The sequence below is a fragment of the Trachurus japonicus genome, chromosome 3, assembly GCF_045865225.1.
Source record: "Trachurus japonicus isolate A0001 chromosome 3, Traja_1.0".
Classification (NCBI taxonomy): Eukaryota; Metazoa; Chordata; class Actinopteri; order Carangiformes; family Carangidae; genus Trachurus; species Trachurus japonicus.
Genome location: NC_140909.1, coordinates 25,731,226 through 25,757,786, shown reverse-complemented (window position 1 = coordinate 25,757,786; position 26,561 = coordinate 25,731,226). Strand labels below are relative to the sequence as shown.

Genomic DNA, 26,561 nt, shown 5'->3' with positions numbered 1-26,561 from the left:
AAAAAACACAGAGCCCTCCCTCATGACCTCCCTGAGCAGCATGTTGATGTGTCTGTTATAGTTTGATGTATTCAATTCACCGCATAGCATATCATTACATGCATACACATTGCTTTTTTGTGTGTGTGTGTGTGTGTGTGTGTGTGTGGGTCTGTGGTGGGACAGTAGCAGAAGCATGTTTTTTTTTGTACGTTTCAATGTAGAAAGTGTGTGTGTGTGTGTGTGTGTGTGTGTGTGTGTGTGTGTGTGTGTGTGTGTGTGTATGTATGTCTTGAGGGGGAACTTCATATAGTGTACTACAAAGAGGCCATTTTTCATTATAAACATCCACTGCCTTAATGAACTTAGCCCCCCCACCAGAGCCACACATGCTCAAAAAAATGTGTGTGTGTGTGTGTGTGTCTTCTTAATGAGTGTGTGTACTGTAGCCTTTGTTGTGGAAGATAAGTCGGTGACGATGCTGAAGGTCAGGCAGGGCAGAGAAGAATGAGGAAAATGCAGTGTTGGCCGGGACACACTCCTCCGAACTGCAGACAGACACAAGGAATCCTGGGACACGGCCAGAGCAGACCTTCCCAGACTGACACATACACACACCACACACGGGTGCCACCATGAGCATCTTTATTGACAATTTACTGGATTTATTTTTTACTATATAACACGCCATTTAAATCCATATTTGATTCTAATGTCAACCATAAATCTGAACTCTAATCTGTCCCTTTACTGAAGTGAGAACTGGCCCCACTCTCAAGGATTTATCTGAACACACACAATTACTGCATGCATGATTTTCTTCTGTTGTGGTATGACTTTTGCACTGACAAAAGTGTGATGCCTACGTGCCTGTGTGTGAGTGTGTGTGTGTGTGTGTGTGTAACAGTGTGTTTTGTAGTCCGGTTCACAGACAGACCTGCGGGGAAGAAAAAAAAAGCTCCTCTGAGGTTTCACCCAACTTCTCTCTCTTGCTTTAATCATAGCTGCTTTTCACTGAGTTGTTGGCATTGATGCAGACGTTGCCTCGCTGCCATGTCTCTTCCTCTTTTACTTTTTTCCCACTTTATCCATCTTTCATTTCTTTTATTATGTCCTGTAAACCTTTTCATCCACCCCCCCTCCACACACACACACACACACACACAAACAAACCCCATCTCTGATCTTAAGAGCAGTCGCCACTGTGTTTTTCTGATAAAGTCTTATAGATAAACATGCTCTTATGTCCCTGAGGCCCTCCACCCTCTCTCCCGAGAGCACACCCTGTAAAGCACTTCCTCTGCTACAATTAGTCTGTAATAAATACACCCTGGCCTTAAAGTAGATAATGCTCTCTTGCTCACTTTTTTTTCTCTCTCTCTTTCTTCCCTTCTATATCAAGTGCCACATTAGTCCGCTGTACATATTTGACTTTGACACGAAGCGTGTGCGTGATTTATTTTTTCTTTTCTCTCTCTTCTTGTGGCAGAAGTGCGTGAGAACAATAGCGATCATAAGGCCACTATGAGATATTGTAACATATGCAGAGAATCACAAGCATTTCCACTCAAGTCTCAGCTTCCTGATGGCTTTGACAAGATTAGTTTGCTTTCTTAAACAGGAAGTGTGCTGCTTAAAGAAAAAAAAAAGACACAGCATGGTTACATAATAAGTTTGACTACTTCTCAGAGAGCTAAAGTTCCCTTCAAACTCCTCAGATTAAAAGAGGAGACACAGAAAGTGGGAGAGAAGAGAGATAGAAAGAGGGAGTTTATCAAAGTGATGGAATAAAGAGAGATTTAACACGGTCATATTAAAAAGACATGCGGCAGTTTCAATATTTAAAAATCCCATTTGCTTCGACAGAGGAGCTTTTTCATTCAAGAGCATATGGCAGCAGTACCTGTATTCAGCCTCTCTCTTATCTTCCTCAAAGACAAAGAGAAAGAACTGGTAAAAAGGGGTGGGAGGAGTAGGAGGAGGAGGAGGGGGTCGGGGGAGCCGAAGAGAAAGAGATACTTTCAAACAGACATTCAGACATTGAAGAATCATTCAATTATCGGCAGCATGATGTAAAATAATTACCTGACTCACTTCCTGTAATGAGTGCTGCTAATTAGCCATAGACTTTTGTTTTAGTTGAAAAAAGAAAGAGAAAGTCCCAAACTCCCAACAGCAGAGGAGCTGTGAAAAGATATGTTGTATGTTGAGGTAGCGCCCCATCTTTTCTCTAAACACACACACACACACACACACACACACACACACACACACATCACACATGCACAAAACAGGCAGTGTGACTCTCTGCTATAGGCTTACATGGCTTGAAGTCACAATTTACCTCCTGGTGTATGCACATACACACTCACACTCACACTCACATACACACACACAGAGACATACACCTCAGTAAATAGTCGAGAGTGCACAAAAGAACCTTCTTCTCTTAATTAGCTGTGTAACAATTAAAGTCTCCTCTTAGTAAATTGAACCTTTGTCTCCCTTGCCTCCCTAGTTTGATTTCAGCACCTGTCACAACAACCCCTCCCTTTACCACCACCTCCACCGCGCCACACACCCACCACTGTTACCTCCACACCCCCCCTTCCACTGTAGTCATTATGCAAAACTCAACCAGAATGCTCCCAGCATGAGTGGAAGAAAACAGCAATTATTTCTGATATTCTCTTATTGAGGCCATATTGACATTCAACTACTTTTTTCTCTCGCACAGAGTGAGGCTGAGGCTCCACTTTTGTTTCAGTCTCAGTCTTCAGTCTCGCACGTCATCGCCGTAGTCACTCTACATACAGACATACAGGCAGCACAGCTCCATAATGTGCCCTACACATTTCTCTGTGTGTGTGTTTGTGTGCAGCACTGACATGCAGTGCAGAGGGTGACCAGTGATGTAAGCTATGACAGATACACTGTCTTCATTGTCTCTCTGGCCTCTTTCTTCCTCCAGTCTAACCATGCGTGAGCGCTCTACACTACCATGTTTGTTTGTCTGACACACACACACACACACACACGCACACACACGCACGCACGCACACACACACACACACACACACACACACGCACACACACACACACACACAGTATTGTCGGTTTTAGACCGATCACCAGACAGGTACAGGTTCATTTTGAACAAGAGCGACACCATGCACCTGTTCTGAAGTTTGGCATTCATAGTTGTGCTTAGTGAAAATAAAAACACAAAAATATCTAAATAAATCAGGTGTATGAAATATGAAATAACTTTTATAAGGATAAGCAATAACACCTAAAATTTGGTTATGATGATGTAGCTGTGAGCAAACAAAAGATTATCAATCTTAAGGCAGGAAATTAGTTTTCTTTTTATTAAAGGCTGTGCTGGTGTTTTTCAGCTTAGGAAATAAAAATGTAAAGGTCCTATAATTGTATATAAAATACATTCATTAAAAATACATATATATATATTCGTGGTTTTAAGCACCTTAGTGTTTTAGTTTAACATCTCCACTCTCAGGCCTCTCTCTGGAGCTCTAGTAACAACAGGTCAGTGAGCCAATCAGAAGATAGGAGGCTCTGAATCTGTTTCCTTAGTGATTCGTCAAAAACATAGCAGATTTCAGGTAAAACACTCGTGCAAGGTTGGATGATGGATCCAAGAGAGCGGGGCTTGGTGCATGGCTTAGTGGCAACTGCATTATTGTGAAATCACAAAGTCATCATAAGTTTTTTTTAAGGTTTAGTTTCTGAATACAGGCTGTGTGCAATTCTCTGTGGACTGAGACTTTAATACTTTCACAGTGTTAATATAGAACCTAGACCTGCTTTACAATCACACTACACATTGACATACACATTTATACAACAGTGGACCTTTGAATTTTCTAGCCTGAGTGATTGAGACTTCTTTTTTTTAAAAAATAAGCCGCAGTAGTTGCAGTGCTAAAGTAGGATTGATATGGCATATCAGTGTAAGATGAGGCAATCTCACTATCATTATCATGTCAGCTCGTAATAATTTTAATTTATTTTTTGGCTTTCGCTCCCGTCACTGTACCTCACCAAAGAGAGACTGCTTTACAAATGTTTGGCACTATTAATCCTGTGCTCATCGCTCTGCTTTATTCGCTGCTGCAGGGGTCTGTCCGCGCCACTGTGACCACTATTGTAGCGCGCTCAGGAGGGGAGAGGTGTTCACAGATGTACATGCACACACACTCACACACACACATACCCTCACACACACACAGAGACAGAGACATCTGCAGGTCATCATCATCATAGTGGGAATAATACCAGGGATGGTTATCATAAAGGGAAGCTTTGAGCTCCCGGCCGTCTTGGGAAGATGATTTGGCTGGCCCAGAACAATGAACTGTGGGAATCCGCTTGTCCTGCATTGATCTTCCTCCCATGGCATCCCCTGCAAGGCTGTCAGAGCGACGGACGGATAAAAAGACCAAAAACATTCTTCTTTCTCTCTCTCTTGCTCTCTCCCGGTGTCTTTCTTTTCTCGCTGTCAGGAAGGCTCCCACTGATCAGCAGGGATGAGCTGAAAGTTGAACTACCTGTTGACAGGACCTCTTAAACAGCCCTCAATGACATATTGTTCAGTAGAAAGAGGGAGAGGCAGAGGCTCCTGTTCATTCACTCATTTGTCACTGCATCTATTGAGCCCTTGGTCTCAGTACATCCCTCGCTCCCTTGCTGTTATTTTCTCTGTGTTAAAGCAGAGTAAGGCGCTATGTTAATTTAGTGTTATTCATACATTTGAAACTGTTGGATATCCTGTGGTCATGTAAAATATTACGTCTCCTTTTTTTGTCTTGGCAGTAGTGTATTTTGGATGGTGCTCACACACACACACACTTTTGTCCAGCCAATAAGAACTTGGAGCACATACAGTATTCATCCATACACTTAATATATGTATGAATGCATTAGTTTTCTCGTAAAGTTTGTATGCTCATATGCATAAAATAAAACAAAAACAAACAAAAAACAACTTCAACAATCACTACTTTTAAAATTAAAACTCAATTAGATCTAATGGCGATCACGTCTGCAACTCTGCTTTTTTATTTCTTCTTCAAAATAGAAAAGATCAATTTCTGAAACTTCACGTCTATTTGATCGTGCAAAGTTATGAGTTTTGATCAAGAGGAGGCTTCAGGCATGGGATAGAGTTAGGATAGAATCTGGTACGGGTTGTGTGTGACTGCCTTCCGTGTACAGTTCAGAGTGTTTTCGCCTCATTACAGAAAGTAATAATGCAGTGAAGTCAAAGAGCGAGAGCGAGACAGAGGGGAAGGAAAACAAGGCAGCTTTTTTTATTAGATTAATTAAATACCTTGCAAAGACCACCTGCATCAGAACAAACCACAAGCCAGAAGGGAAAAAAAATGCATATCTGGTCTGTTTTACCTTCCCGCTCTAATCGCTCTAATTCCAACGAAACTAAACTTTTCTTGAAAAAAAAAGGAAAAGTAACAGATCTTTGAAAAGATGAAGAAGCTCTGTGTTCGTACTTTGAAAGCAGATTTACAGCTTTTGAATAGCTCATAACAACCTGCAGCTTTCAGTACATGTAACATATGGTAAACATCCACACTGTCCCTTCAACATCTGATTGCTGCAGCAACTCAGTCGTCTCATTAATGATTTGGTGCAAATATGATGGAATTCAGCACATTGTTAATAATGATTGATTTGTTTAACGCAGTGAGTTTGTTCATTAGGACTAAATGAGGTATTGCATTGTGATTAATCGATAGCTTTGGTGTCGATACATGCCAAAATAACAAAGTAAAGTCCAACTAATGGCTTTTCGATCCTTAAGTCCCCCCTCCCATATTGTGTCTTAAATGCCAGAAGAAAGTTTTATGACAAACTCAAGGCCTTGTGAATCAAGAATTTTGTTTGAAATTGCTGACTTTAATTTGAATTTATAATAGGTATCTCTTTCTAATATTGAAACTGCTTTTCACATACTTCAATAATTTATATGGTTACAATTAGAGAGGAGCACAAAAAGAAAATCCCATATGCATTTATGATGCTCGCTACTATTGATAAAGACAGAAATGAACTGAGCACATTCAAATGCTGAAATACACTTCCATTGTATTACAGATACCACTTATAATTAAGCTGAGGCTTGAAGAGAAAAGGAGCAGAGAAGAAAAATGCATTAAGAGAAGCAGAGTGACATTAGTTTCTCTGTGCGTGTATGTATGTGTATATGTACGGCAGATTTTCAGTGTTTACGGGTGCACGTGGTGCTTTGCTGAATATTAAACCACAAACTATAAAGACAACAACTGAACCATCGTGAGAAAATGCGAAAGGAAGTCTTTGTGGTTTTAGAGGTATCAGAGGAACCAGTAGTTTTAATGAGGCAGCATTGCTCTACATGCCAGGAAATAATAAGGTTATACAGGTTAGAATAACGGCACAAAGATACGGCAGAAGTGTAAAGCTACACAGTGGATGTGTTGTTCACAATGGATCCTACACAGGCTACGCAGCCGTGGCAGAGTCACAGTGGCCCCAGGTCTTTCCTTAATTCAACGGGTAAGAGTGACAATCCTTAGCCTTGATCTTCTGAAAGCATTATATCATTGTGTGGAGTTGTTTTCTTTTGTACATTCTGTACACTGTGTATTCTGCAACAGAAACAGTAAGGATGTCAAAAAAAGAGAGAGTTGTTGACGTGATTTCTGTAGGCAGTCATTTGATAGCACTGGGTGAGTTGCAACACACTCACCGTGTCTTTTAGAGGGCATTCGCATATTGAATTGTTGTCTGTAGTCAAAGGGGATGTGTGCGTGCATGCGCGTGTGTGTGTGCATATGCGTTCCTGCTTTTACACCACCCTCAAATTCCCTTGCATGTGTGTGTTGATATGAGCAGAGGGGGGATGTCACATAAGAAATGTCCTTTTTAATCAGGGGAAAAAATATAAAATGACTCGGGAGCAAAGCAAGCATATTAATGTGCCTCATTTGCATACGCTCGTCAGCCAGGATACGTTTATAAAAAACACAAACTGGATTCGTCAGTTCATTTCACATTATTCCATTGTCTATCTGCCTTTGTTATATGTTAAAGATAAAGGCAGAAATCAAATTGAAGAAAAGGGCAAGCTGCTATCTCCCCAAATGAGCAACAGCTCATCAGCCTAGTTTAAATCACAGATTTCTATTCCAAAAGGCAGCCGTCTCTGTAAAAAAGGCCCATTCAAATAAGGTCTTCGCCGATATAAGCACGCCTGGTGATGGAAGCTGGGGTGTCACATAAATACAATTTAAAAACTAAGTCATTTAAAGCAGCCTAACAAAGTTTTATCTTTCTTTGCAATTCTTTCCCTGTATTATTGTACACATCTATCCTATAGTATGTGTGTTTATATTTATGAATATATGTATGTACGACGTCTATATATACAGTATATATTTATGTGTGTGTATATATATATATATATATATATATATATGTTTGACATTTACAAAGTCTATTGCCTGAGTGTATGGTAAACATAGATTCATGAAGATGATTTTAAGAAAGATGAATTTTAAATCTTACATTTAATATAATCTTTTGATACAGCTGAATACACTTTTTCTTTCTTTCTTTCTTTCTTTCTTTCTTTCTTTCTTTCTTTCTTTCTTTCTTTCTTTCTTTCTTTCTTTCTTTCTTTCTTTCTTTCTTTCTTTCTTTCTACAAAGGAAAATAAATATTGTTAGGAAAGTTCATCCCAACACTGTTGCACAATTTCCCACCAATGTGTTGCACTTGTTCACTTTGCTTTTGCCTTCTGTCCAGTTCATCTTAAAGCAGCTATACAGGGACCAAACTCATTTTGAAACCATGGTCTCGTTCTGTTCCTCTAATAGTTTCAGGGTCTGTCTTCCTTAATTGTCTCTTTCTCACCATTCTGACTGCAGTATACAGCGCTACTTCCTGCATGGCAGTAAAAGCTCCCATATTGTTTTTAGATTTCCATGTCTCTGTAGAATATAATGCAAGTCTGGGTTAAAAGTATGCATGCCTCAGTCCGCAGAGAATTTACACAGCTGTGTTCAGAAACTGATACTTAAAATAACCTGTCAAGACTTCTGTAACTTTGTGGTGTTGTTATTTTGGTATAACATAATACATTATTCTTATAGATGTCAAACTTTCAAACAAAAAGAAATCAGAGTGTGTTGTAACAGTTTGATCTGATTGATTGTTTGTATTAACTTTTAAGGCTTCATTTACTTCATTTACACTACTGAGAAAAAGCCCAATTAGTTTGATATAAGTTTAGTTTTTATTAAGATGTGTTATTTCTTAGCTGAAAACACAATCGTAAGATATGTCATAGATTTAAGTAGGCTTTGACAGCAGCCCATCTCGCTTTGAGACGTAAGTCTGCAAAACATAGCATGGCCATTATATTGGTGATGAATTCAGTAGAATTTCTCCATCATACTTGTGGGGAGAATTCAAAAGGCAGCCCACAAGTGTCACATTCCTTTAAACACAAGTGGAAGCTGGTCACAGTCTCTAATTCATGTCCTCAAGATAAGAATCCAACCATCAACAATGTGTTGGAGGGGCCAGTGTCTCAAAGAACAGGCACCCCCTATGTCTACTAACCTCCTACTGATGGGAGAGAGAGAGAAAGAGAGAGAGAAAAAAATTCAAATGAATGAGAAAACAAATGAGCCTGGCACAATGAATGCAGAGTCCTCCATGCTGTAGAAACATACTGTAGGTGGAGAGAGAGAAACAGAAAGACAGAGTCTGGCAGGACCCTAGTTGCCCTTCGTACCTGTAAAGTGTATACTGAACATGTGTGAACATATTTAATGTGGGTGTGCCCCTCATGCTGCCAGATTGGGCCCATACGCCGTCAAAAATGATACCACCTTTTCTTGCATGTGAACTCACCTAATGCCTGCACTTTGCCTCCCCATGAAAGGCTTTTTGATGATTACAATAATGTGTAACAGCACTGTGGCTGCCACCGTTACCAGGCAGCATACTAATCAGTGTAATGAGATATTGTACAATATTTTGTTGACCAAAGCAGAACCGTGGTTATTGTTTCTGAGGGTTTGACCCCAGTCAGCAGCTAGAGGAAGTGTTCAGATAGATGTTTATACCTCACCATCTGGAGAGCAGATGGATCTGCATTAAAATCAATGCTATTCTTTAAAAAAAATATTATTTATGCACTGACGTTGTACATATGAAATGAAAACACTTACAGTGATAATACAGCATGTTCATAAAGTCATGATATATTTCAGTTGGCATGTATCATGCAGTAGATAGAGTGAACACAACAAAACAAGTGCTACCTGCTTATTTCTCTCAGAGTGGAGGGTGTGCTTATCTTACCTTCAGTTTTTTACTGCACAGAAAACTGTGTTTCCTCCTCCCTAGGAGCTGTAAACGAGTTGTGGAAAAGAGGATAGACAGAGAGAGAATTGGGAGAGTAGAAAAAAGCAGAAGCAAAGTGATTCAGATCAAATGTACTATGGTTCTTTAATGGAATATTGCGCCAAGACAAGTGTCATTGCACCAAGATAAGAGTGTTGTGTTTACTGGAGTAACCCCTTGGTTTTAAGTGCTATTGTTAATATCATAATTGTAGTATTGCGGTGGCTTCCTGACAATGCCGTTGCTCCATTTCATTAAGGCATGTAATTGGAAGAATTCTGATAGGATGGGCACAAGTAGTTTAATTATACACTGCTGACTGTGTTTACAGGGTAATTATTCCATCCAAAATGGTGTTACATTTTGAAAAAGTTCTACAGAGTCACAGCTTTTTCCAGGCCCTCGGTGCTAACAATTCAGGTGATGTTCTGTGTGTCAAAGACAAAAAAAAATTCAGGACAGGTGCTGTTTTCCTTAAATGTAGTAGCAATATTTCTGGCTGTTTGGTCGGACCATTGTCACATGGCCCTTCAGTGCCATTGAAAACATACGTTGTTTTGAAATGCAATATTTCTAATTCTGCAGTTCTATTATTTCTAATGTGGCACCTCCTGTTTTGTCTTGTTTTACAGGATGGAGGACTCTAGTTTGTGTCTTGGTGTGTCATCAGCTGTGCCTGATGCTGATGCCCATCTGAGCAGTGCAGTCTTGAATGGCCGCTACCCCATAAGTCAAAAGCTTCACCAGCTTACTGCCCAGCTAGGACACGCCTTCCCTGACCTACACCGCCCACAACAGATCCCTGAAGAGAAAGCAGCTACACCTTTGGACGAGAAGACCCACCACGCAGCCCTGGCTAGTCAACCTATAAGCAGTCAAATGGCCCTGCTAGCTAATCAACTCAACCGAGATATTGACGCAGGGGCACTAAGTGGGCTGAACGGACGCGTTGACCTGCAGCAATTTCTTAATGGCCAGAACTTGGGCATCATGTCCCAGATGAATGATATTGAAGATGATGCCCGCAAGAATAGGAAGTATCCCTGTCCTTTATGTGGCAAGCGCTTCCGTTTTAACAGCATCTTGTCACTGCACATGCGCACACACACAGGAGAGAAGCCTTTCAAGTGCCCCTACTGTGACCACCGAGCTGCTCAAAAGGGCAACTTGAAGATCCACCTCCGCACCCATAAGTTGGGTAATCTTGGGAAGGGCCGTGGCCGTGTCCGAGAGGAGAATAGACTGCTCCATGAACTGGAGGAAAGGGCCATTCTGAGGGACAAGCAGATGAGAGGGAGTGGCAGTCTCCTCCAGACACCTCCAACACCCCATCTGGGTCTCAATAACAGCTCTAACACCCATCAGCAGCAACTAGGCTCAGCCTGTGGTATCCTTCCCCCCTCTGGTCTTGCCACCGCAGACACAGTTTCCCAGCCTTCCTCTTCACCCAAGCCAGCTGGCACCCAGGATGAACAGTCCCTGAACCCAACTACAGGCTTCCGCTGCACCTTCTGCAAAGGGAAGTTCAAGAAGCGTGAGGAGCTGGACCGCCACATTCGCATACTCCACAAGCCCTACAAATGTACTCTGTGTGAGTTTGCTGCCTCCCATGAAGAGGAGCTGATAAGTCATGTAGAGAAGGCCCACATCACTGCTGAGACCACACAGGGCCAGGGTGGCACTGGTTCTGGCGGCACGCAAACGGCCACCGAATTCCGCTGTGATGTTTGTGGACAGGTGTTCAGCCAAGCTTGGTTCCTTAAGGGTCACATGCGCAAGCACAAGGACTCCTTTGAACACTGCTGCCAAATCTGTGGCCGTCGCTTTAAGGAACCGTGGTTCCTCAAGAACCATATGAAGGTACATCTGAACAAGTTGGCCATCAAGAGCAAGCCGCCCCAGCCCAGTGAGCAAGACATTGCTGCCGTCAATAGCATGACCAATCTGGCTCAAGAAGCTCATGCCAACCTTTACTCTCGCTACATCTCCTGTCTTCAGGGGGGCTTTCTTTCTCCAGACAAACAAGGTCTGAGTGAGCAGCACCAGATGTTGGCTAAAGCAGGGATAGCCATGAAGGAAAAAGAGATGTTAGGGAAACTGCTGGGGCCAATGGCAGGAGGTATGGGCCATGGGCTGGGTGAAAATGAGAAGCGCTCACTCCTGGGCTGTCTAAACCTTGTGCCACCACTGAAGTCGAGCTGCATGGAGCGCCTGCAGGCAGCTGCAAAAGTGGCAGAGATGGATTCCCTCAGTAGCTACCAAGCCTGGCAGATAATGGCTCGTGGCATGGCCATGGATAGGGCCTTCATGCCCAAGGAGCAGCACCAGCACCAGCACCAGCACCACATAGCCCCAGGCCAAGAAGATGATATGGGTAGTACTGGGGCCTTGGCTTCTTTCTCAAAGGATAAACAAGACTACTCCTTGATTTCTTCCAATGATAGCTCAAAGCAGAAGCAGCTCTCAGAGGCCTTGCAGGGAACCAAGGCCAGCGGGGCCATGATGTCAATGAAGGAGGATGGAAGAGGCTTTGACAGTCACCGTGACTTAATGTCTCACCATGGTAGTGCTGAGGCTCCTGGAGCCTTGGCCGGCTTGGGAAGCCCAAACATTGACTACAGCCTCTCCAGCCTCTCCAGCCTAAAGGAGAAGCCTTCAGAGTGCCCTGACTGTGGCCGCATCTTTAGAACCTATCATCAGATGGTTGTCCACTCCCGCATCCATGGCAAGGACAGGAGAGGCATTGACGAAGTGCTCCAGCAACAGAGTCTGGATGAACGCCGCGGGTCAGCCAGCGATCCTGAGTCCCAGTCAATCAGTCGCTCCACCACCCCTGGTTCCTCCAATGTGACAGAAGAGAGCGGAGCTGGAGGAGGACACTCCCAGACTGGAAGTGTCCAGGATGACAGCCCACATCCCTCCTCACCATCTTCAGGTAAGAGACAAGTCAGAGAATAAATGGTATTACTTGAATTCTTTGATCAGTCTAAATGGAAAGCTAAATTTATCTGTTGACATAAACCGGGGAAGTTTTTTTATTCATTCATTAGATTTTGCATTATTACTGTCCCACATTTTTATCTGTAGTTTTTTAGCAAGCTCTCTAATTGTGTAGCCATAATAGTGTGTCAAATCCCTCTCTTTAAAACTGGGATCAAAATGTATCCAAACACCCTCCAAAGAATCAGAACTCCACATTCTTCACATAACTTAGATACTTAAATTATGCTGTACATGGTAACAACAGTCCCCTGACATTGCTTGTTGCCACAATTCACATTAAACCAAACACAAGGCTCGAGAGAGCACAAACCAGGAAGAAACCTGCCCCACCACTGCATCCACATTTTGCAGGTTAGCGGCCTACTGTAGATCCCTGTGGAACACTGAGTAAAGACTGGGAGCGTGGGGACGAACTCGTTTTAACCACAGCGATTAATAAATGTCTTTAATAAACATGTTGGAGACAACCATACCCCTCCCCTCTCACTTCCCGGCAAATACAGGCCGGCCGGGGCTAGATAAGTGTATGTTTAGTGGGATTAAGGGAGGCTCGTTGCTAATGATTACACAAGTTTTTAAAGGTAACTTTCGCTTGCTCCTCAGGGCACTATTCTGGCGTTAAGTACATGCGTGGTAATTAGGTCACGACTATGCGATAATCAGTCGGTTTAAGCTAAACAAGACACTAATTAAAGCTATACATATAAAACAGGTCAAAAAAAAATTTGTGAACTTCATTTGCAAAAGCAAGGATGTGCTTTTAAGTCCTATGAGGAAAAATATAAATAAATATAAATATAAATCAGAGTGGCTTAGCTTAAGGCTGTAAGCAACTTAATTCCACCAGTGGAGACGAAATTGTTTATTTATTCACAGAGGCATAAAGTCCTTATCATGCCCGTGTAGTGTGATGGGTTTGAACATGGGATAGGCTATGTTTATTTTAATCTAAGAAATAATAACAGACAACCCCCCACCCCAATTAGGAATTAATGAAAATGAGAGTGAGATAAAAACCTATTTTCTTTATAGAGACTATTAAACATAACACTTTCTCAACAGGGTGGGGGTGTAGCGGATGTAATTATCTTCTGAATTTTAATGCTGGAAGTTTCTCTCTCCATCTGTCTCTCTCTCCCTCTCTCTGTATGTCTCTTTTGACTCAAGCACTTTGAATCTGATGGGTACAGCTTGTGGTGTTTCAACAGCTTCAGAAGTACTGTATTAACAATGAGTGTGCAGTATAAAAAAAGTGAATTAAAATAATAATTGACAAATAAAACTAGTAGAATTTACCAGCAAATGCTAACAAAGCACAAATGAATGCATTAGATTTCGTTGAGTGGTTAAATCTCGCCCCCTAGTCATTATTTTTTGGAGAAGGAGGGCAGGATTAAAGACAGAAATATAAGTCGAAAAATAAATTAAGATACGTGTTGGTAACATTGTACAAAAAAGCAAGTTGGTCTCCACAAGGCCTTCCTGCTGTTTGTGCATATGTGTATGGTTTGTGTACAGGTAGTCACAGAGATTAACAGGCGCTATTGAAACTCTGTCAGTCTTCCACTGTCCTATCTCAAAGGCTGTCCTTACACTGAGATTTGTGCCAAAACAGGATGTCAAACTGTAGCAGCTAGTGAGTGTGGTAAAGCTGATGAATATACTTTTTTTTTTAAAGTTTTTAGAATAAAATTAATAAGCAAGCACTTGATCTGAGAAATACACTTTTAAATTTGAGAAGTAAACAGATTTGACACATGAAAATGTTAAATATGCTTGTTTTGCTACTTCCTGTTTTTTGATTCAGAAGTAGTGAAACTTGTCTTTCTTCGCAACTTACACAATGTGATTCACATTAGGAGCTCAGGGACTCTCAAATTAGAAGCTTTGATGTGTGAGAAAAAATGTGTCTGAGTCTCATGTGGAGAAAGGTGTCATGCTTCTCCTCTGTATGCATGTTTTGTTGTGTGCGTGTGTGTTTCTGTGTGTGTGAGAAACAGAGAGGGGGTTATGTGCTTTACAGTATGTGTGCATATCACTCTCTTCTGTTGTGAACAGGATGTGGCTACTGTACCATTGTCTTTATCTTAATATGTCACGTTTAAAAAAGAAAAGCTTGTAATTCTCTCCAACTGTGTGTGTGTGCACCTGCAGACAAGAATGCATCTGTCTATGTGAGAGCCTCTGCCCCGCCACCTACCCACAGCAATTTTGAGTTAAACTTAAATTATAGTAATCAACAATAACATCTCAACTGTGAAAGAAGGTCAACTCCGCCGCTTTTGTCTTTGAGACGGCACTTGTTTAAAAGCAACGTGAGACAAAAAGAAAGAAGTGAGGAAGAAAAAGAGCAGAAAAACAAAGGCCTCTGTCAGAGATGTCCTTTAAAGACCTTCCTTGTTACAGGATAGCTCAGCAGCTAACCTTGAGCATGCTTCTTATTCAATAAAATTCTGTCTTTCTTTTTCTCTTTTTAAACAGTAAACAAAGAGGTAATTACATTTATGCCCATCACCATCCTTTTTTTTTGTTTAGTTATCCTTGGGCTGACTTCACTACATCATTATTGTTTCCTGTGATGATCATGCCTCAAAGAAAACTGTGTTTAGAGAAAACACGTTGCATGTTAGGGAGGTTCAGCAACAGGTAGACCTGTCGGGGGAATACAGCTCATCGCATCTTAAATAGACCATTGCGTTGGAAAGCTTTGCCTTTTTTGTGCCAGCTCTTACATCCCGTAACCCACCATTAAAAATCCTCATTTTGTACGATAGTGTCTCCCCCGTTCTGCTGCCATAGAGCGGGCGAAATGTAGCTGAATGTGTAAAAAATAGGCTTTTCTGCACTATACAAGGCCTAAAGCAGCAGAATTCCTTCTTACACGCACTTCCACAACCTTCCCACTATTCCTAAACCTCACTCCCACCTCTTGGCTCCGGGCTGTAAAAGACTCCAAATGCTCCCTCTAGCTCTCTCTTTCTCTCTCTCTCTCTCTTTCTCTCCAGAGAATCCCCCATGTCTACATTTTTTTTCTTTAAGAGGAACAGCATTTTAACATGGTGAGGATTAGCCTGCATATCCCTGGTCTTTACCGTGGCTCAAACAAGCAGGCAAAATGCTTGCTTCATACAAATTGAAATTGGATTTGCCAACTTGACGCCTTAGGTTATAAAGCGTGGATATTCATCTAATTGCGACAGTACAATGGGGGCGTAATTACACATGCAGACAAACTGTTACAGTGTAATTACTGTGTCATTAAAACAGAAATAAAGTAGACTTGAACAAGATCCATACTGCTATGAATATGCAACGTGACAAATCCAGTCTAACTAGCTAATATTAGCCAACGTGTTGTCAATACCAGCAGAAATACCTTCTGAGGATTATGAGTATTATGAATACTATGAAATATGTAATAAAACAAAAGAATAAATACATCCATGGGCATAGAGAGTAACCATTCAGTGTCAGGACAGTTTATTCATTGACCAAATATTGTGGGTTCTGAATGTTCTCGGAGAACTGTGTAAAAATGAACCAAGGGATGTATCCATACTGTACTTTCAAATGATCTAGGATTTACACACCTTAAGCCCTTTTTACACAGCCTGTTCAAGGCGGGAATGTTGCGCCTTCCCTGTCTCACCATACAGTGTGTACTGTGTGTGTAGTGTTACAGATTCTCTTAAGAAATTTGTAGCTAATGACTCGACACCCGAGCATCAATTTGAGATAATCTGATGTAGTTCATCTTGGGTTTACATGACCACTCTGGGTCGGCAGCTCCATGTCAGCTATTTGGTAGTTTTTAAGATATTTGTTCATGTCAGACGGGGGGCCTCGCAATGCTGTTTAGCTAGCGTTAGCATTAACAGCTTTTTACCTACTAGTTCCCAAGAGCTTTAGTTACAGTGGGTTTACAAGCTGCTCAGTCAGCACCCAGGCAGCACTGCCTCAGGTCCACTGCCTGTGGTGTAGTGTAAAGTTAAATGTGGCCTATGTCTTTTTAGGGTGAACTGAAAATTGTATGTACATGAGTAAGTGAAGAGTGTTCAGTATGATCAAAAACAAACATAATTGCAAACAGTTAACATTTGATTGTGTTCAGCATAGCCAAGTCAGTGAATCTGTCCCAGCTTATGTCTGTAAATGAGAACATGAAAAAAAGTTCACTTTGAAGAAAAAGTCAATGAGGTGCTAGAATGAACAAAGAGCAAATGAATTTGCAATCTACTATATACATGTAGGCTACTGAATACACAAATGAACTTGGGAGAGGAAATAAATCAATCTCTCATTGTCTGATGGTTTGACTATGGAACACCAAAACAAATAACATATATCTCCTCACTACAGTTCTACTTTTCCACCTCAAACCAAACTGTAAAATGAGGCCAGCCCTCTGTGAGTGTGTGCACCATAATATATGTGTGTAAAACTATGTGCATTAAAAAATAATGAATTATGTCTCTGATTTTTTTCCCATTTCTCCGCTCTGCATAAATTATTTTGTCTTTGTAATTGACATCCGTTCTTCTATACCCCCCCGCCCCACCCACCCCCAACCCTTCACACTATTCTTCTTCTCTCTATAATCAGAGAACTCAATGGTTACAAAACCTGAGCTTTCTACCCCCCGCTCATTTGAAGGAGCCTGGCCTGTCATATCTGTATTTTTTATGTGTCACCAAACTTAAATAGACAGTCATTGTATTACAGGCACATTCATTCCCCGAGCTGTATTTTTGTACAGTAGGTCAGGACTCTGGTGTCTGGTAAATGATAAAAGTTCTATTCAAACGCACTAATTGTCAGTGTGCTGTGCTGATTGACATGTCTCGGATAAATGCAGACTTAGTATTTTTGTACACGCTTGCACAATATAAAAGGGCAATTTATTTCTCTGTTCTTCTTTCTCTTTTTCCTTGCACAGTTCATTTGATTTCTTTCTTCCTTCCTTGCTCTCTCTTTTTCTCTCTCCTACCCCGTCTCTCAGACTCAATTTGTAAATATTACCCATGGTGGGAATTAGCCCAGGCTTTTTAGATATTTTAAAATTCCAATTGTATTCCGACGAGTGCGTTTGAGCGAAAGAAGGACTGCAAGACTCGGTTTGCTCCTCAGTATTCCTGGGTGGCTATCAGTGGCTAGTCTTGTTCTTATGAAACATTTATCAGCCCGTTTTATGTCTTAATGATCACGTTAGGATTCCCCATTTGGTTATGAAGCGGGGACAGAAGGAAGAAAAAGACTAGAAAAAAGACTGTTGAGAGAGTGGAGGAGAGGTGAAGAAAAAAATGACACGGGCAATCCAGAAGGAAGAGACTGAGTCGAGAGATGACAGGGCATCACATTCCTCCGTAAACAGCATCACATTATGCCATCCACTCTTTTCAACTCCAAATCTTTGCCAAAACATAGCGTACCTTTCTCCTAGAACAAGATTCCTTGGCTTACCCACACGCACACACTCAGGCGCATACACACCTCCACACCTCCTCCCCCTTCCTCTGTCTTCCCCCCCGTTTCTGTTTTATGTTTTTATAATTAAAACATAATATTTATCTTTCCATAACAGAAGGCTGCCTTACTCCGTCAGGTAGACTGTTTGCATATTAATATTCTTAATACATCAACAAGCTATCTTCTCCGGTGTCATTGCTGAAACTGAGCAAAAATAGAGGAAAGAGAAGTTGACTCGCAAAATGCAGGAGGAAGAGGAAGAGGAGATGGGTAAGAGTAGTTTTTGAAATGCAGGAGGAACTTAACTTGAATTCGCCTTGAACACACCAGAGAAAGAGACTTGAGAAAAAAAAAGAAAAGAAAGCGAGAGTAAAAGAAAGACATGAATTAACATCACAGTCACAACTTGTATGCAGTCCTGAGTGTGTTTACTGAGTCTCAACCTGAGGACACACATAAAAAATGCACAGATTCAGGCTGAGCAGGCGTTTGTCGCTCTTTCAGTCAAACTACACTGGCTAAAAAAAACAACAAAAAAACAGCAAAGTTTATCTTCTTTTGATTGTTTATGTGTGTGTGCTTAACGGATGGAGGGAGGGAGGGAGGGAAGGAGGGAGAGTGGGCAAAGCTGAATGAGGGTGAACGCCAAGTTCCCTTTTCTCTGTCTGGTGACAGCTGTCTGACTCTGTCAGTGTGGGATTCCTGTGAAATGAGGCAGGGTTCTTGGTCAAGGAATGCAAATGGACAGCGCTGGATGGTGGATAGACCAGGGCCAGACGTGGTGGTGGTGGGTGTGTGTGTGTGTGTGTGTGTGTGTGTGTGTGTGTGGGGGGGGCTTTGTTTGAACAAGTTAACTTGGGCTGATGATTGGGGTTCCTCCTGTAAGTGAAAGAGCAAGAGAATACATTGACCTTTGCCTCATTAAAAATGGAAGCCAGGCATGTGATACCATGACGAGGGAATCTCCTACATGCTCTTTTATTTCACTTTCTCATGCTTTCCCTCCGCTTTTTGTGCTTCTCTTCTTCCTTGCTCTGTCATTCTCTATTTTTGCCGCCCCCACCCTTCGCCCCCCTCGCCCATCCAAACCCCCTCCGACCCCTACCCCCCAATCTCTTCCTCTTAACCCCATTGACAGGTCACATAAAAAGCCTTTTGTATCAACATCAGGGTGCTGACATGAGAGCAGAGAGCAACATGAAAAATGTGCTTTTTTTCTTAGTTGTAGCTATCTCCTCATCACAAAAGAGAGAGAGAGAGAGAGGAGGAATGAGAGAGAGAGAGAGAGGGAGGGAGAGAAAGGGGGAAAAAAAGGAGAAGCAAAAAGTGAGGGAGGAATTAAGTCCAGGGATTAAGATCTCTGGCTTTGGTTTTTTTCACTCTCTCACCCTGCCACTTTCCAATTGTTCTTAAAATATTTGGCAATGTCAATTAGTAAGTGAGCAGAGCTAGCTGATGAACACAATTTTCCAGGCGACTGAGCACCCTATTGTTGTGGAGCGAACAGCAGATTTCTGAGGTCATTATCATTCCCTGTTAGCCGTGCCCAGCTGCTCTCCTCTTGGCTCCAGCCATCTCCGCTCCCTCTTTCCCTGTTCCTCCTACTCTTATACATCTCTCCTCTCCTCTCCTCTCCTCTCCTCTCCTCTCCTCTCCTCTCCTCTCCTCTCCTCTCCTCTCCTCTCCTCTCCTCTCCTCTCCTCTCCACTCCTCTCTTCTCCCTCTCTTCTCCCTCTCCTCTCCTCTCCTCTCTACACCATGTTCACCAGTTCAGGGCTGGTTGATAGCAAAGCAGCAACAGGGGGCCTTTCAACAAGGGGAGGGATGGGAGGAGCTTTGCTGGTAGAAAGAAAGAGGGAGAGAGTGAGATGAATATATTGCGAGAGTGGTAGTGGTGGTTGGGTTGGGGGGGTACAGTAAAGGCAAATGAGTGAGAGGGGAGGAGAAAGTGAGGGAGAAGAAGGGAAAAAAACAGAGAAGGGCATGGAGGCCAGCCGTTCGAAGACTCGGATCAGGTGGCAGCTGAACACAAGGGGGATGTTAAGAGTAAAATGGGAAGGAAGGATAGAGAGGAAAAAGAGAGTGAGATTACAGTTTGGACATGTAGTCTGAGAGACGGTTAGAAAGTGTAGAAGCATAAAGGGAGGATGAAAAAAACACTAGTCACACTTTACGTGACATTTGTCAAACCTTGTGGTCACACTTACATTTTCTCATATTGTGCAGCGCTTGGTGTGAACTGTGATGAGTCTGTGATCTGAGAGAAGTTGGAATAAACAGTGTTATTCTTCAAAGAAACAGACATAGTAGTCTGTAGTGACCTCAATTAAAAGCATTGTATATTCTGCACTTACGTAAAGCTGCGTTCATTGAAGAAAAATGCACATTGTAAACACATTGCTGTACTTTAAAGTGCGATGAACATGGTGCAGATGAGGTTCAAGATTAATAACAAAACAAGGCGAAAAAAAAAGAAAAAGCACCTGCCTGCTGTTACACTTTTATGTGAAAGAATTGAGTTTTCTTTCATTTGGCACAAAGCATCCAGGTATCTGCATCTAAACATCCAAAGGAGTTTTTTTTTTTTTTTTTGCTTAAGAAATGATGAAAGATCCCTTTGAGTCAAAACACAAAAAGAGAGAGAGAAAAAAAGGGAAATAAAAAATCCAAGACTTTTTTGTACTTGCCAGTTGTACATCTTAATGTGTTCCCAGAGGCCTTTTCACCCTCCTCCTCTTCCTCCTCTTCTCTCCTCCACCTCAGTGCAGCCCCCACCACCTCTCCTCTCACCCATGGGTGCACTCCCTCCTTCCTCTCCTCGCGCTGTCATGTTCACGACAGCAGATTTACACATCTTGGAAAGCAGAAGAAACTTAAATCTTTCATCCTTTGTCATTGTTTATTAAAAGATCTATTAAAAACATTAGAACCCACCCAACAAAGTAGTTGTTGTTAAAGATAACTACACTAGTAAATCTAGTTGTAAGGAGCAAAACTAAGGGACAGATCCACCTATACAACATTGAACAGCGCGGCAGGATTCAGTCATGACTCTTAACGCTCACTTCCTCCTCCTGTTTGTATTGTTTCTCTTGTCCAACCTGTAGAAAGTTAACACTGGTTGGTAGTGGGTGTGTAGGTTCTTCTCCGAGACAGTGTGTGTGTGTCTGTGTGTGTGTGAGAGAGAGAGGAAGAGGAAGAGAGACAGAGAGAGAGGGAGAGAGAGGAAGAGGAAGAGAGACAGAGAGAGAGGGAGAGAGAGAGTGAAAAAGGGTGAGCAGCATCAAAGCGTTGCTCTCAGCTGCAGCTGCCAAGCTTCCTCGTCCCCAGTTAGCAGCCATCCAGCTGTCAGGCTGCGCGAAGAGGAAGAGAGGGGGGGAAATCTCTCACCAGCCATATGGTCCCCAGTTCTGTCAGAGACACTCCACGCTCCGTGGGCAAATGGCAAACTCATATATCTAATCAACACTCTTAATATCCAGACCTGAGACCAGGGATATTTTCAGAGTCTTGCCTTTCAGCGGCGAGGCTAAAGGGAGTGTACGGGATATGACCGGGCACTTAGAGTATGTGCTTGTGGTGTCATGTAAGCTTTGCTAAGCACTGCACACACATTACAGGAGGGTACTGTGTATGTGTGTCTGGAAAGGCCTGTTTACACTGATTTTATAAGAAACTGCTGGTGTCGTTCTGTAGTTTCCTTATTGTCTCATGAAAAGACTTCTTCCCAAATCTATAATAAAATATATATTAAAATAGTTAAGTATTGTTTCATCAAATAATTTTCTTACAGCCAGGTACTGTAGTTTTTATCAACCATTAATTAAACACGAGTGAGTGGTGCATCTATATTCAGTGACTGAGTGATACACATTTTGGTGGACTAGTGCATGTTCATGCAGTAGGCGGAGTGAAACAGCGTTGAACCACTTCATAGTTTTTGGCTGACATTCTTTATTTTTCTTTAATCTTGTTTCATCTTTGAAATTGTTTCTCTGCTCTGTTGAGCTTTAAGATCTTCTGCATTTTTGCCAGTAAATAATAAAAAAAAATCTCTGGTTCACCAAATGTGTTTCTAACCACTTACTGCACAGACTGCCTCTATATGGCCCTGTGTTCCCCAAAACTGAAAGAGGCCTGTATGATTTAATATGTCTTTTAGATCTATTTAAAGGTCCCACATTTCTCATATTTGTTTCCTGTCTTTAATTTTTAGTGTTGATCTCTAAGAAGATATATTTTTGGTTTAAGGAATCAAAATTCAATGTAATTTTACATCTTCTCTCTCAGGCTTCACTCTAGAGCTCTAGTAACAACAGTTGGGTTAGCCAATCAGAAGAGAGCCTGTCTTTTGATTGGCTGTCTGTTTTATATGCGTTCCATTCTGAATATGGTAGATTTCAGGTTTACACTAAGAAAACAAATTCTGCAAAGTTTTAATGTTCTGTCCAGGTAGATGAGGCTTTGTGAATGACTGAGAGTGGTCACTGCTTCATTGTGACATCACAAAGTTACAGAAGTCTTGACACCTCAGTTTTTGAATACAGACAACTATTTAATAAGAACCTAGACCTGCTTTATAATCTATAAACACATATTTAGAAACACACAGGACTTTTAAGGGTAAATTTGTCCTGTTTAGTAGAAATGCAGCAAGTAAAGGAGAGCGAAAATTCTCTGTTTAGTTCCAGGATCTTGTGGCCATTAGCAGTTTCAATGGCCAATTTCATGGTTATGATGGGACAGGTCGCCCATTGCAACCCTGTGGCTCATTGTAGTGTTCTTAATAGTTTTTGAACAACAATGGAGCTTTATGGCGCAGGGAAATAAGATATATCCGGCTTTCAGAACTTAGACAATACTTGTTAGGAGGATAAATCCATTTGTTTTTCCCCAGCTTTTTTTCATGGCATTTGTTAACAATAAGAAAAATACAATGACATGTTTTAGCAATAGAACTATTGATTGAAGTTGACATAACAGCACAGACAGTTACCAAACCAAACAAACTTCCTGGAAAATGTTTTTCTATGAAACATTATCGTGGCAGTAATATTTGTAGTGGATTGACTTGAACCCTTGGTTTTAGTTTAGCAGAAGCTGTTAGCGTTAGCATAGCTAGCCCCAGAGAAAATGGCCTCGAATATGGCTTTGTGCTGTATCTTTTAGCGGGATGCTACACCTGCTCGTCTAATCCCGGCAGGCCTCTCCGCCTCTAGTCTCTCCAGCTGCAGAGTAACGGGTGCCTTATGGCACGGCAAAGCCGCACTGAATCATGGGGAGGTTTGTCGGTATTACAGCGACATGGCTGTGTAAAGCTTGGAAACAACCATCACCCCCCTCTTCCTCCTCCTCCTTGTGGGGAGCGAGGAGCACAAATCCCTCCCCAGTTTCTTTTCAGCAAACAGTCGTTAGTGTATGGAAGGAGCATGTAGCCCCGGACTGGAGGTGGTAGAGCAAGACAGACAGAGACAAAGAGAGAAAGAGAGAGAAAGTGAGTGATGTTGAGGAAGAGAGACAGCGGTGAAAAGGAGAAGAGGAGAGAGATTTAAATAGAAATCAAAAGATATGGACGTGGGTGGCGGGGGGGAAGAGAAGAGAGGAAGAGGGGGAGTGATCTGACTCCCACAAATCTTTGCTCAACCCAACAACCTGAAGCAGAGACCATTAAAAGGAGGGAGAGCTGGGTGAGATAGCAGCCTAGATGGATATGGTGGCAGCAATGGTTTGGAGGGATGGTAACTTTAATGGCCCCACTGGGTTTTTAATGAGTGTTGTGCCCCAAACAAAACGAGCTAATTAGTGTTATCATCCATACATCAGACCCTACACACACCCATTCCTTCTTAGGCAGACACATACACTCTGCTGTACACACTCACAAAAGCCTGCTCAAAAAACCCTCATCTTTTTTTGCCCCCAAATTCTACCTATATTCTTTTACTTTAAATCTTTTTTTTTTTTAATTACTTCCACCTTTTATCAAGGGTCAAAATTTAACCAACACTCCCTTTTCATTATCTCACCCCTGTGTTGTCACACTCCCATACAGAGCTATTTCATTCTATCCCACCCAGCCCACGCCACCCCCAACCCCCCCTCCATTCCCCTCTCCCCCCCACCCCCCAAATAACACACACACACACACTCTCAGACCGAGGAGGCCGTGCCCTGTTTGTGAGTGGAGCGATTATGTCTACACTGGTTTAAAAGCAGGATAACATTGCCATGAATGGGAGTTTGGAGAAAGAGAAAAAAGGGTTCAAGCCAATATCCTGGCATTTGGACTCTAGCCGCTGTTACCTGCCTGTAAGCCACGTGTTTGTCACGCCATCGCCTGTGGTTGACCACACCACCACCCCACCACCACCCCCCCCACTTTATTTCTCTTGCTCTAAGCCTATTATAAAATCAATAAACAATTGAGCTTTTTTTCCAGTGCTTTTAAATCTTTTTCTCCTCTATATATCCTCTGAGATGAAGGGGAGGCATGCAGGCGGTGGCAGTGAGGACTGTGTGTGTGTGTGTGTGTGTGTGTGGAGGGGGGTGGGTGTTAAAAGGAAAAAAGGAGAAAGGAAAACAGCTTTGTAACCGTTGCTTTCACAATCTTGAAGTCAAGTGAGCTTTTCACCAACCGGTGTCAGAGTTATTATCCAGTTTTGTTTATTCCAGGAGTGGGCTTCTTAGACTTTAACACAGTCATCACAGATGGCACTTCTGCTTCACATAAGAGTGTCTTCTTTTCATCTACTAAAAGGAGAAGTTTTACGTACAGACAAGCAAACGTTCCCCCCCGCATGATTTGAAATTAGTGACGTGGACACAGCGTGTTGTCGTCGTAACTCAGACTAGAATTTAGATTTGGCTTTTGTAGTTTGACCTGACAGACGAGGTTCAAAGTTTCCAACTGCACTTTCATCTACTTTTGTCACATCTCTTTATATCACTTTTCAACTTTTCATGGTTATAGAAAGCTCACGGGAATGATTGAGGGGTTTTTAATTGTCACATTCTCGAAATGTAATAACCCTTGAGTTGATAAAAATCAACAAACACCAACTCTGACAGCTGATTTTCAAATTAGGCATCAGAAAATGTGGCGTTTACAGATTTTAATTCCCTCTGTCAGTTTCAACTCATGTTTCAAACTCAGCAGCGCCGAGATGTCAATATAAACTTTTTATTCCACCAGTCGCACTGAAGTTGGAAATTACAATCCACAAACATACACACTGACACACTCACGTACACAGAAAGAGAGAGACACACACAAATGCGCGCTCACTCTCACATTGTTTACTCCTCCAGTCTTCTTGGAGTGCAGATACAGTAATTATCAGTGATCAAAAACAGCACAGGTTTTTCGGCTGATGTTTTTGATGTATTCATGATATTGTGTCGCCACATCATTTATCACACAGAAAGAAAGCAATTTGTGGGAAATAAGCTTTTTCCGAACATACTTGAGCAGATCCTTTGTAGACAGGATACAGTATTCAAGGGATTGTACCTAAAAGTGATGCTGGAGACGATGACAAGACCAACCCTGCACCAATTTGACAGTCTGTTGATTTTTTTTTTTTTTCATGTGAAAACACATTTGAATAAATCTTTCTTCAACTGTTATTGCAACTTCATTTCATGAGGTAGAAAAAAAAACAGTGATGTTGGCATGTGCAAAAGTTTGGGCACCTTGTCAGCACTTGGTCACTTGATTTGACAAAATTACACACACTTTTCCTGTGTGAACTAAAGCAAACCTGCAGGTTCCCTTTGGTTGGGAAGTCAAAAAGATGTTGTCTTCTTGACTTTCACACTTCCCTCTTAACTGCCATCTTCTCAGTGACATTTCAGACAGTGCTAAATTTCCAGCTTGAAGCGCTTTGATATCTTTTTATAGCCTCCCCTGCTTCCTAGGCATCTATTAGCTTCACTCTCAGATCCTCAGTCGGTTGCTTGGAGAAGCTCGTGCTGTTGAGGCTTCAAGGTTTGAAGAGTCAGAGAAATTATCACCTCTGGAAATTATCATCAGCTGACAATAATTAATGACAGTTTTTGACCTGCCTTACAAATCCTAATAAGTCAATTAAGGCCTGAGGAGTTGATGAAGTAATGAAACTTTTCGACATTCCATTGTTACTGTTTATTTTCTAAATTCATGAAATAAAAAGTAACATTATATTTCCAATATTGGCTTTCTACAGGGGTTGTATTATTTTCTTTTATATCAACAAAATATGTTTGTTTTTTTTAAGTATATTTTTGGGGCTTTTATTGCCTTTATTGATAGTGCAGTTGAGAGAGAGACAGGAAAATGGGGAGGCAGAGAGTGGGGGAATGACACGCAGGAAAGGGCCGTCCGACGTGGGACTTGAACCGGGGCCGCCTGCACCGAGGACTGAGCCTCAACATGGGGCGGCAGCTCTACCCAGTGAGCTGAACACCGCCCCAACAAAATATGTTATTTGCACAGAGAGGCAGAAACTTAGTACAACTTAATGCGTAAAACATCATTGCTACGGCAAATCTTAAACGCAGTATTAGATAATACAGAGCGGTTAAGCATTCTCTCCCAGCTCGTTGTTTTCCAGGCATTGGGCTTACTCTGATGCTCCATGCCTGCTGTATGCAGTCCAGTGGACGGACTTATGACTGCAACAGATTTCACCAAGCTGTTG

The 26,561-nt window shown here is 41.9% G+C and overlaps 1 protein-coding gene across 1 annotated transcript in view; it reads left to right on the top strand.

The window, feature by feature from the left end:
• Nucleotides 1–6,228: 6,228 nt before the first annotated feature.
• znf536 (zinc finger protein 536) overlaps nucleotides 6,229–26,561 on the top strand; it is a 115,085-nt gene continuing 94,752 nt past the window's right edge. Inside the window, 2 exon segments of the mRNA XM_085767663.1 lie at nucleotides 6,229–6,555; nucleotides 10,047–12,349. Coding sequence (XP_085623789.1) covers nucleotides 10,048–12,349 — 2,302 coding nt within the window. The 5' untranslated portion in view covers nucleotides 6,229–6,555; nucleotide 10,047.